General features: G+C 39.5%; 1 protein-coding gene across 4 annotated transcripts in view; it reads left to right on the plus strand.

Annotated features, from left to right (window-relative positions):
* The first annotated feature begins 920 nt into the window (after positions 1-920).
* The window catches only part of KANSL1L (KAT8 regulatory NSL complex subunit 1 like), a 55,654-nt gene continuing 43,780 nt past the window's right edge, over positions 921-12,794 (plus strand). For all 4 annotated transcript variants that reach the window (XR_010783942.1, XM_066553640.1, XM_066553641.1 and 1 more), the window contains exon 1: positions 921-1,996. Coding sequence is in view for 3 of the 4 variants with exons in the window: in XM_066553640.1 (XP_066409737.1) it covers positions 921-1,996 (1,076 nt within the window). In the remaining variant the exon portion in view is untranslated. The remainder of the gene's footprint in view (positions 1,997-12,794) is intronic.

Consider the following 12,794-nt stretch of genomic DNA (forward strand, 5'->3'; position numbering starts at 1 on the left):
CTGGTTTTGTCTCTAGATTCTTAATGAAGAGCTGACAGGAACTTACCTTTCAGGCTTCTGCAGGCCATGTTCAGTTAAATCATTCATTGGGTTTATTTAAGCATCTCCTTAACAAAGTTGTAAGTACTGTGCAAGGGATTCCTGCGTGGAATAGATACAGTATGACTTGGCAGCATAGCTGCTGACAAGAAGGGGTGAAGGTTGACATTGGTCTTTTGATCCCAAAGTCTGGGAGCCCTTTGTTAATTGGCAAGCTACAAGCAAAAGGATTTGTCAAGGAGAACTGTCATTTCTCAATTTTCTATGAAAAATAATCTGTATGTATTACACAGTGCCTGATGAATAGAATGGTATCCAAAGACACAGGAAAGAATTCTTTTTTGGTAGGAAACTTCAGAACATAGAGGTTTCTATTTTGAAAGCATTAGCCTTGTTGATTGGTTTCTAATGTGTATTTATAAGAATGTATACTAGTTCATCAAATGCTTTCTTTATATAGATTTGCAGTAAATACATTTCTCACAACAGTGCCAGTCACATTGCTCAAGGTCATGTTTTTCAGTTTGGGCAAGGTTAGATGACAGACCTGAACTTTTTGGGTCTTATTTCTCAGACTGATAGAATCAAAAATGAAATGAGGTATGAACACTTATTCCCCTGAGATGTAAAGTCTTTCATTGCACACAGAACAGCCTCTGAATGAAATAAAGAAAAAACAGAAAGGGTGTTCTTGTTTGACTTGGGAGGCAACAGGGTCTGTGTTCTTTAGATAACATCCCTTTTTATGGAATTTTTGAATGACGTTGAGAGAATGAAATGTCTAACAGAGTTGTTGTATTTGTACTGTGTCATGAAAATGAGAAAATTTACATGGCCCATGTTATTTTCAGGTTTGCTGTAAACTACCTACCGTAGCTATAATGACACCAGCTCTCAGAGAGGCAACAACAAAAGGTCATGGTATCCACTTGTCACCTTCTTTGTCCTCTAGAGCTATGGAGTCTGATACAGCTTTGTGCATGGAAAATTCCAGAGCAGTGGAAGAGAAGATAAAAGAGGACTCCATCGCACGGATTACTTGCTCAGTCCTGGGGTTCCCCACTGCTGAGCCCAACCTCAGGAATGATATCTTCAGTGTGCAGCATTTTGGTTCCCCACCATCCTCCAAGTGCTATCAGTCTGTCTTGTTAATGAGTACAAATTCTGCGTTTAACAACAAAACTGGTAAGCAAACAAAAGCAGGAGAGCCTGGCTGCTCCAAGATGAGAAAGTCATTACATAATGGGGCTGACACATCATTTGGTCATATTAGTCACTCAGAACCTGAGCAACAGGTCAAAGGGGCAGCATTTTCAGAGACCACATCTCCAAACTTGGCAGGAATGCAGAGACTTTCAGGTTCAAGTGTAACTGAATCCAGTAACGCAGAAGAAATGCAACTTTTAAATGGTAAATGGTACAAGAAGAATGGGGTTTTGGGTAGGCCTTTGGAAGTCTGCACTGAAACAATAAAAGGGGATTTATTACACCAAATTCTTCATGGGCCTTCAGAAGGGATTTTGAGCTGCACCCAGGAGGAGGTGTATGCTCGCTTACTCCAGTGTGTCACTAAGCAACAAATGGAAATCAGTCGCGCCAAAAGAACTCAGAAGCGTTTACAAATGCTCCTGGCAAAGCACGTTATCAAACACTGTGATCAACAGCTGAAGTGCTTTGTGAAACATCAGCTTCAGAGAATGAAGGTTTTCCATGAGCCAGCTAGATTTTTGAGCAATAGCTCCCTCAGATGCACTGAAGGTTGGCCGGAAAACAACACAACTCCTTCGGAGAGTAGTTTGGGTGTGGATGTACAGAACGGAGTTAGCGTCGCACCAGGTGAAATCCGTGGCTTTGCACTTTCTACTGGAGGGCTGCTGTCTCGTGTGGAGAAGGACCTGGACTCTGATGCAACGTGTAGCAGCTCAGATGAAGATGGTGAGGAACAGACTGTGGAAGCGTAAGTGTTAAAATTCCTGCTTAGACTCATGTGCTTCTTACTTGTAAATCAGGATGGAAGGGTCTAGACCTACAGATTCCATCTTGTGTGAGTAACCTCACTCAATAGATAGTCTTACTGAAATCAGCAAGACTGACAGTGTGAGCTGGGTTTGGCAGAAAGTAACAACTTCTTAATGCATTTAAGGAGCAGTTGCTTTACTGGATTGCAGAGAACTACAGTACTGCACTCTCTGTTTGCATTCCATCAATACTGCTAATACTTGAATGATGCTGTAAATCAAATAGTGATTGCTGGAAATACTTGGGGCCAGAATGAAAATAATTTTAATTTTACTCTGGAGTTATTAAGAATTAGTCAATAGTAGGATCTTGAAATCCACCATGTTGTGATAATGAGTAAAAATTAAAAATTATCATCTGATGCGGGTATGAAGCCATCCAGTATTTGATGATTGGTATATTGAAAAAGTTTGGATCTTTAGCTTGTAATTTTAAAAACACTAATTTACTTCCTGAAGTCACTCTGCAACTATGAATGTAGCTAGCAATGGAGTTTTTATTATTGCTGGTATCTTTTTCAGGATGAACCAGAGGAAAATTCATATCATTAGCTAGTTGTGTCTTAAGTTGGCAGGAATCCTGTCAATACAAATTACAAATCAATGGTGGGCAAGAGAAGATAGTAAAATTGCTCTCTGATGATGGTATAACCTTTTTTCTTTTTTTTTTTTTAACCTCTACCTTGCTACACTGTTATCACAATCTCTTCAGTCAAGAAATTTTAGAAAGCAGTGAAAAGACAGCTGCTTTCCTCTTCCCAAAGCTGGAGAGATGAGCATGTCTTAAGGTTTGTTGGGATACAATAGTCAGGACTTCTACACAGAAGAGAGTTGCACACAAATGCAGCAACTTGGTGGGAACTCCATGATACCCACGTTTCTCATGGGCTCTAATAGATAGTCAGGACAGGGTTTGTGTTTATTGGTCTTTCCTTATACCCTCTGCTGTCAGAGAGTGTCTAGAAAAAATAAATTAAAAAATACTTTAAAAAACTTACTTCTCATTCTGCTTCCTGGAAAGCATTATGCTCAGAAGAAATCAAGTTAGCTTCTGAAACTGGAAGAGCTTTGCCTGTTACATATTTATGGTTTCAGTCCAGCAAGGCTGTATCAAATCTCTGCTGTGTTCTGTTAAGTTCTGTAGGTCTGAAAAACAGAGAAAATGTTTTCATTTTCTTTTACATGTTGTCAGAATGGTAAATACTGTGCTGAAGTCTAGCCAAAGCATAATGACTTGCCAACTAAGTTAGGAACACCTTTAATATTTGAGTTTGCAAAATAATTATTCTTTTGAAATATTTTAATGAAAAACATCATTTGGGCTCTCCCCAGCATAGGAGAATCCACATTCTCCTAACTGATATACTTGAACTTCTAAGTAATATCTTTGTTCTAGGATTCTTATCTCGTGATTACATGAACCGAAAAAGAAAACTCTTGAGAAGTTCTTGATTCTTGAACAGTAGTGGCTAATGTAAAACTTGGACCAAAGTTTTGTGTGATGGTTTTCTTTTTTCTTCTTGCCAGGGACACTTGAGTTTCTAACTCCCCCTGCCAGTCCTTTACCTTTACTCCTTCTTCTGGCTTTTGGCAGTTATCTTTCCACTTAAGGCTTACTCAGTTTACTTTGTAGCACTGATGAAAAAATCCACAGAGGATTATTAAGTGCAAACCCATCACCTTTGGCTCAGGAAATCCCCAAGCTGCTCTTGCTGGGAGCTGAGGGAATGTTCATATTGCTGGAGCAGCTCTGCTCCCTCCGTGCCTGCTGTGGTGTAACATTGTTATCTCAGCTATTGCTGGGAGGCAGGAGAACTGGGTAAGATGATCTCTAGTCTGACTCAGTGTGGCCCTTTATTTTGGGTTGTTTATTCTGCCTTTCTTTGTGTTCCTACTGCTGAGCAGTTGTTCAGCACAGCAGCCTCGCTACATTGGCAGGGAAGGAGTCACTGGTGTTTGGGGTGAGCTGCTGGGCCAGCAAGCTCAGAGTTAAAAGTACTGCCTGATTTCAGCAAAGACTTGTCTGTGTGCCTAGGCTGAGGAAATGCTTGAATTAACATGCAGTGAGGACAGGCTGTCTCTTATTTGAAATTATCGTTATCTTCAGCTCACAATATTTTTCTTCTTTTCTCCAGCCCTAAGATTTGGCTTTGTGGCTAAAATGCTGCCCTTTTTTTTGGAGGTAACAAAGGTAAATCAGTTATTCACCAGTTCAGCTTGTCAGAGTCGCTGTTTCCTTGCCACTTTAAGGCCTTCTGGATTACCTTTCATCTGGACAAAAGAAACAAAGTTAATACCCTTTTAATTTCTACTGAGCAGATTTATATGCTTTCAGTTGCCTTTCTGTCATTGGGAATTGGCTCTAAGTGCTTTCCAAAAGCAATGGGATCATGTAGGTGAGACAATACTCATTTTCTCACCTATATGGAAATTTTTATTTTTCATAGTGAGCGCTTTTACTCTGCATTCCTCTGTGATAATCTTCATAATATTTAACTGTAGTTACTATAAGGTTCAAACAATGTAGTGATGAATGGAAAGAATGTTTTGGTTCTGCCCATATCTCAGTGTACTGATTGCATTTAACTTGAGGGTATAATCATGCTGGTGACTGATCACTCTTGTGACTGTGGTGTTTCTCATTCTTTTCGTGGGGGGAGGAGGTATCAATCCAGTGTGCAAGGCAGGGAGGAACCTGCAGTTACCATGTCTACCTAAGAACAGTCTGTTTCCCATCAGGAGGGAGAAGTTGATTCCAGCTCCAGTTCCTCATGCTACATAACAAACCTGGAGTTATTTTTAGCCTTTTGAACCTGTTCATTCTCATTATCCTGAAGAGAGTTTTTCCCAATGAGTATTGACATAAGCTCTTCTGAGCTGTATCTCAATGCTTTGTGGCTCAAGTAAGATTGTCTCTATCCATCTATTTCAATACCTTTGTTGTTCAGTTGCAAATAGCTGTTGTAAGATATTTAAACCATTGTTCCTGCATTACACAGGTTCTGTCCTCAAGACAAGAGAGATCCTTGGTCTGCTGGCGAAGGCAATTCACAGTACTTAACAAACTTCTCTAGTTCCTAGAGTAATTGGAAAGGCTCACTCATTTCAAGAGTTTAATCAAAACATATTTTATTCTTTTGAGAGTCTACTAAAAAGAAATATGAAAAAACGATTGGCTGTCTTCAGGACCTTTGTCATTTTGCTGCTACTGTCAGCTCATGAATGTCTTTAACCTGTCAGTTTTCATAGCACCACATTTCCAGCAGTAATTTTTGGTGTATTTTAGGACATTCCATCCTTTGGGCATAGGAAATTCTCTCAGGGGATGTGGTAGTCCTTCTCTGTAGTTTCTCAAAGGCAGCTTTTAGGTGCTGCTCTCTGGCTCACTGGTAGGTGTTAGAAACCAGAGCAGAGTGCCCAAGGAAGGCAACACAAAGCTGACCATGAGTAATTCCTTTAGGGATTCATAACTAACACTTGATTTGCAGCATAGACAACATTTCACCAGCTGAATTTACTTCAAACTTGTTGATCTTTGCGGTTCGTGAAGATGAAAGATTATGCATAGAAATGGTCATAGATTTCAAACAAGGTGAATTGGATGATGATGTGAGCTCAAAAGTTTTTCAACAACAGCTCTACTCTGGCAGCAGTGTGTATCCTGCTAGGCCAACTCCTCATTCTTATTGATGTATTTTGTGTCTATTCCTGGTGTGGTAGGAAATACAATGTACCACAAAGAACTCTGATGCTCAGTCATTTGGGAAACTTGTGAAGGTGCAGAGTGCAGAGTTTTTCTTCTATGTACACTACATGTGTGATCTTCCAGAATCAAAAGCTACATCACTGTGGTTTTTTGAAGAAACAGCTGCTCACTCCATCAAACAGTAGTACATGCATCTAATCATTTAGACAGAAAACCTGCTTGCAGTAGATTTTTCTGCAAAATAAGTAGCTCTTTGTACTCATGACAAATCCTGTGCCTTGTTTTCCCAGTTCTCCTTTCCCTATCCAAATACAATCCTTTTGAATCATTTGGTGGGATTTTCCCTCTGAAATGTTTTCATGCCTTTCCCTCTGATTTTGAAAGACATGTTTTACTGATTATCCTCCAGCAACCTCAAGCCTGATGAAGAGGCACTGTTACATTTTTCCATGCCCACAGGATTTGTTGTGCCTGGAAACTTTTATAATGAATGTGAAGAGATAGTAAATCTTTCTCTTTTTTTTTTCTCCTTTATTTTTTCCCCCTTGGATTGCTAGTTGGAAAGAGAAGATGGGAAATCTGCTTTTAGTACAAACATGTGATGGGGAGGGGAGCATTAAGCAGAGAAAATACAGGAAGGAAGAAAACATTATGACTAGTATCTCCAAATCTAATCTGTTTGTTCTAGATCATTTTCCATTCTTCCTAGCATTTTTTTTTTGTGGCTAACTGAGCAACATCAATGCAGTTCTGCAGGCCTGGCTATACATGGCACTGCTTAAGGGACAGGGTTTATTGCAAGTCTTGGAGCCACTTTATAAAGGGAGGCTGTTTGTTTTTGCAAGGTCAGGTCCTAATTTTCCACACTGAGCTGTAATTTCACTTCATGCCTGATATGAAAACTGAATTATGAGTTTGGGAAGGGGAGGAAGAGAGTCTGCCAGGGCAAAATGCTGCTCTTAGGCACAAACTTCCATTTGTTTCCTGGTTTTAACACCTTTTTAATTTATAAGTCCAGGAAATGTCTTATTTGCATAGAAGATTAATATGAGGACTTTTGAATAAGTATAAATTCACTGGTGTAAATAATATACTGATTTAAGAATGTTTTATGTGTTGCTTTTTCAAGAATTCCATTTTCTCAATTCTTGGCTCCCATCACTAGGATGTGGGAAGAGAATGAAAGAAAAGATAGCTTTATATTACCTTCTGTTTTAACTCCCAGGATTCATGTATTATCTCAGAATATATTTAACCTCGCTTGGCTAGGTTTCCATAAGATGAATTAATAACTTCTTCAGGGTCCCACATGCATTTACTGTTTTGCCTTAGAGATCTCAGTGCAGCAATAAAAACTTGCTGTTGAGCAGGACTTTGCTCTCACAAAACCAGAGCAACGCTCCTGTGAGTGGGGATCCTGATTTCTAACCTGTAATTACATTAATATTTTTTTGCAGCTGCTGAAGGCAGACTGGAAGGTTTTAGTGAAAGGTGGAAGGTTTGACAGGTTTTAACCTGCAAGGGAAACTTGGAGCTGGGAATCTCAAATATTTTCAGTTAGATGGGTGTTGAATTCATATTAAATAAAAACTTGGCATTACTCTTCTTAATAACTTTTTAAGACACAGTCAAGATAGTGTAGTAGAATAGCAAGTCTAATAAGCAGGCACATGTGTGTGCATATATAACCTTGTATGCTTAATTAAATTGGAGACAAGAGGAATTTGGTGCTTGATGTCAAGTGCTGATTAATCAGTGTTTTATGGCTAGCTTTTTTCTTTCACTAAGCTGAGAAATGTGTTCGTTTTAATTAAAATACTTGCTTATAAACAACAATGAACTGTCCTTATAACTTCTTGTAAAGCAAGGGCAGTGTTATTTTGGTTTATAGCTAACACTGATTTAGTGAGAATCTACTTCAAAGGGATACACCCAGTGCCTTTGAAAATCAGCATACATGGGCCCCGATACAGGAAATAATTTAAGTGCTTTCCTTTTCACATGAAGTAAAAAGTGTGCATAAAGACTTCCCAAAATAGGAATGCTCTCCTGTAACAGGGTTTCATTCATCCTGCTAAATATGGGTTAGGAATGTGATGTTAGATGTTGGATTTAAATATATTGACCTGTGCTCCTTTTTTACTGAAACAGCTGTAAATTATTTTTTTTTGCATCCACACACTTTGCCTAGCTCTTGTGAGTTAAAAGAAGTTTTCTGTTGGGGAATTTAAATAAATTCAGTTTTCAGTTAGCAAACTTTTAGTTGCTGATTCTGCTGTTGGAAAAACAAATAAACCTGAAGGTCTGTGTTTGAATATATGTAATATAAACTCCCTTTCTTCCCAGCCCATGGGGTAGATTGAGCAGCAGAAAAACTCAGTGAAATTCAATCCCAGGCTCCTGCAAAACACTCAAATTGCAAACTGTTCAAACATACATTCACATATATATATATACACTGATTTATAAGATGGAATTGGAGCTTAATGAATCCCATACCCATCTTTTCCTTGTAAGAATATACATACAAATTTTGGAGTAAACTTCAGTGGCTGGACAGCATTGATATGCTGTGTATGTGCTGTCATAATGTTCCATTTGCACAGATCTTGAAAGGAGTGTATTTTGTAAGTTCTGCCTTATTTTATGTTGAGCATGGGCTACAGATGTAGCATTACTTGGTTTCTTTGTGAAGGGCAGTTGTGTAATACTTAGAGAGAATTTCTAGGCCTGTGTTCCTGGTGTTTTGTTGTTAATCTATTGATGTTGTGCCATTTCAAAAGCAAGAAAAGAAGCTCATTTCAAGGCAGCCGTGCTGTTCTTGAAGTTTCTTTCTCTGCATTTTAGCACTACCTGCTTCTCTGCTTCATGTTGAACTGATGTACACATGTTGGTGTGCTGGAGCAGACAATACAATCTTAAAAATGAATATTAAAATATTTTTAACAAAAGCCATTGGCAGATACTCAAATTACAGCATGTTGGGTTTTTTCTTCTTTTATTAAGAGGAAGTGCTGCTGGTTGTTTACCTTTTGCAGGTTTTTCTTTCTGGGCAGTTAATATTCTGGCTGACTCCACCTTCACTAACCCCCTTGGCCTTTTATAATTAACTCAGCTCTAAAGAATTACGTAAACAGAGCTGGAGGTGAAGAGCACCTACCAGCTTGTGAAGCCAGCCATTGGAAAGATTCAGGACTCTAAGAGATCCTTTAAGAAGCTGAGTTTTTAATCTATTCTGTCCCCAAATTGAGTTAACAGTTCACTGCAAGTATAACAGTTCAGTGTCTAATGCAAAACAGCAGCAGTAGTGTGGTCCTTTGCAGGAACCCTGTAGCAGGCAAATACTGTCTGTGGCATCTGATCAGTTTGGAAGATGTGATTTCCCTATCACATTGGGAGCATTTATAGTGCACCAGTGAAATTCTTCTGAAAACTCTCCCTTTCTAGGGTATTTAGGCACAGAGACTTTCTCTTGTAATATTTTCTTTTTCTCCCCACTGTCCCTTCTCATTTTGTGGAAGATGTAAAAATTCGATTCCATTGCTACTTAATTTCTTGCTACCTAATTTTTTCCCTCATAAATTTTCTCTTCAAGAGAAAAATCACAGCTATAGTTGATAATTTCAGGTGTTACTGCATAAATTCTTCAGGTCTGATGGCATAGCAGAAGTTTTCAGCTGGGTACAGGTTTTTTGTTTGGGAAGATAAGATGTGTGTTATGCTTTGGTATCAACATACAGTATTGGATGCAATTCTGAAAATACTGAATGGCCTCAGTGTGTCAGAGATGGTGGGACCAGGCATGCATGCCAGAAATTATAATTTTAATAAGCACTTGCTGATGTCTGTAGATGATAGGAGAACTATAAGCCATGTTTTGGGAAGCTATGTGGTGCTTCAGAGGAAAGTGTCTGCCAGGTAAAAATTCTTGTTAAACACCAAAGGAGGTAGCAACCTGGTAGGATCCAGAAAAATGACCTGGCTGCAGATCTTCACAGAGATTGCAAGCTAATTTTGAGCACCAGACAAATTCCCTTGATTGATTTTTTGGAGTAGGAGTGGGGAGCAGGGAGTGCATAGCTTGGTTTGGTGTTGGTTATTCCAGAACAGCAGCACACTGCTCCTGAAAGGTCTGAGCAAAGGCTGGGAGTGAACTGCTGCAGTAAATAGTGGGGTTTTTATGTAATGTTGTCAGCCAAAATTGTTACAGTTTGGTTTTAATCTTTTTTGTACTCAGGAATGCATAGAAGAGATTGCATTCACAAAACAGCACACACTGGTTTTTTTTAGTTATGTGGTTATTAGGGGTTTAACAGTTAACTGATCCAGGGGAATTAATGCTTAAACAGCAACTGAAGTTAGTTCATTCTGAAAACAAACATTGTGTAGGTGTTCTGGAAGAATTAGTCCTTGAGAAAGCATTTACGGGTCATTTCATAGTTGGACATATTTGTTCAGCTATTACAAGCGTTGGAGGTTTTGGTTGGGAGTGGGCACACACTTTTATCTCATGACTGAAATCTAGATAAGCTTATCTAAAATACAAGCATATCTGAATTCACCTAATTTGAATGTTTTATATAATCTAGTCTTTGTAGGTAATCTCTTATTTACTGTCAGTGTCTGCAGAGAGAAGAAAAATGGATATGTTGAATTTCTCCACCATGCTGAGTGTGGGCCCAGGTATCAGAAGCCCTGGGCCCACATTAGTGGCTTGCAAGAAAATCCTTGTATTCAGGACAGTTGTCCTGTCCTTGTATTCAGGACAGTTGTTTTTTGGGCTTTACCTTGTGTGGTCAGAGAACTGAGTGTAATGGTGGTGAAAAATCAGAGACAGCTGAGGAAGTTCACAACTTACCAGCTCCAGTCCTGGAGGGACTCCCACCACACTAGTGTGCTGTGGGGCATTTGTGATAGAGTGCTGTGTGGAGAATATTTTGTATTTTTGTACAGCTGGGTGAGATTCCCAAGAGAATTGGGGGATGAGTGATTTTTTTCCCAATGTTTCATGAAGTTTATGGTGAGTCATATGATGTCTGGATGGAACTTAAGGACTGGAGAACCTTCTGATTTCTTCTTGCTTTTCAGTTCCTGAAGATCAGTCCTTCAGCAAAACAGTAAACTTCTGCTATTGTTTTCAGTGACTCCCACTAAGGAGGGTGATCAGCTCTTATCCTGAGGGTAGAATCACTCTGTGATTTATGAGCTGCTTCTTGCTCCCAAATACTTCACTGCTATGTGATTGGCAATAGGCTTCTGTTAGCCCAGGAGTTCCCAGTGAGAGGAGATGAACCGGCAGGGATGGTGGAGATCACTTTAGAGATATCATCTGAAAACTGGGTGCCAGTACAATGTGCATTAAACCAAAGGGAACATTACCCAGCAGAAAGAGCAAAACACCCCATGTTGAGAGAATGAGCAGAAATGTTATGAGGGGATGTCAGGAACAACTGCCCTTCTTATGTTTAATGAAGAATTTTGGAATTGGAGGGTTTTTTTCCCCACCCACCCTATGTGAGTGCCTTTCTCTCTGGTTGTATGCATTTAAGAGTGTTGCTGAAACTTGACAATGTTGGTGTTTTTAAAGCCTTTTGAAATGTGATGGTGTTATGGGTTGTGAAATGGTTTTTTGAGTTTTGATGTGGGTCTGTTGCAAGCACTCTCCTTTCCTGTTCAGCAGAAGCATCCTGTCGTTGTCCCTGCAGACATGTCATGGCAGGGCATGGTACTTCACCTCACTGGGAATTACAAAGGTGGAGGGCTTTAGTTTGCTTTAATTTTCAGCATATGAGATGACTTGTGGAGAATCGTGCCATGGTCACAGGGCTGCACACTCTAAAATACTCTTTCCTGTGCTCATCATACCTGCTTGAACCAACCTTCCTGAATACTTACTGTCAATCCCAGGTTCTGTGTGTTTTGTGTTTTTTAAACTCCACTGTGTTTCTCCATCATTTATGAACAGTTTTCAGGCTTATTGTTTTGTTTGCTTATAAAAATAAAATATGCCTCTGAGGTTTAAATTCCACCTCTTCTTGTCTCCTGTTACCAAAAAACCCCCAAACCCACACACAAACCCCAACCAGCAGTGTGTGTAGCACAGCAGTTTTATCTTGGTTAGCTGCTCCCTTTTTTGCTCAGCTAGGTTGCCTGCATTTAATTTTTGGGACAAGCTGGTCTTAGCTATTGGGAAAACGTAAATCTCACCCAAAACACAATGGAGGCACTGGAAATACTTCTGAGAGTCCTGTTGTGTTCTGCAGTGTTGGTTTGGTCATGTAAAACCATGGTTTGTTCTCAGTGCTTATCTTTGAGGGAAGGTGAGAGTGCTAAGGGGTTCACCTGTGCATTCTGTCCTTAGGTCATGGCTGAAACCTCCTTCAGTTCCAGCACCACCACTGACTGCAATAGCACTACTTTGTGCTCTTTGCTTGCCTCTTCAGTCTCAGCAGAAGCAAGTAGCATGAAATACTTAGACTGCCTCTGCTGTTGCTGATGATCCCCAGCTGAACTCTTTTCCATACTTTGGGATGCCCTAGTACAGCCTGAATGTCTGCTGCCAGCTATATTTATGATCATACTTTGTTTGCATTTGTTTTTGTGCTCCTTGTGCCTTGTTTGTTCTGCTGCATTTCTTTTCTTTCCTTCTCTTGTAAATTGTGCAGGATTGACTTGCAGTCCAACCAAAATAGAAATGCAGGCAGGTATTTTGCATGGAAACAAGTTGCCCCTGATGCAATTCCAGCATATTTTCTTAGGGGCAATTTAAATGAATGTTTTATTGATACAAAATCAGTATTGCTGTGTTCTCTTCCAATTCTAATAGTCCTGGATGAATGTAGGAGGTCATCTGCAGATTTAGAGTCATTCCAGGAGCAGTAAGTTTATATGCAAATTTAATATTCCACTGTACTACAGTACTGAACATGAGAAACTTTTACCAGTGTAACATGGTTTATACTGAGTTGCTAGCAGAAGAAAGATTTTGGAATTCCTGTTGAGGATGTATGATCTTAGAGTCAAAAGCACAG

The sequence above is a fragment of the Molothrus aeneus genome, chromosome 7 (assembly GCF_037042795.1).
Source record: "Molothrus aeneus isolate 106 chromosome 7, BPBGC_Maene_1.0, whole genome shotgun sequence".
In the NCBI taxonomy this organism is placed as follows: domain Eukaryota; kingdom Metazoa; phylum Chordata; class Aves; order Passeriformes; family Icteridae; genus Molothrus; species Molothrus aeneus.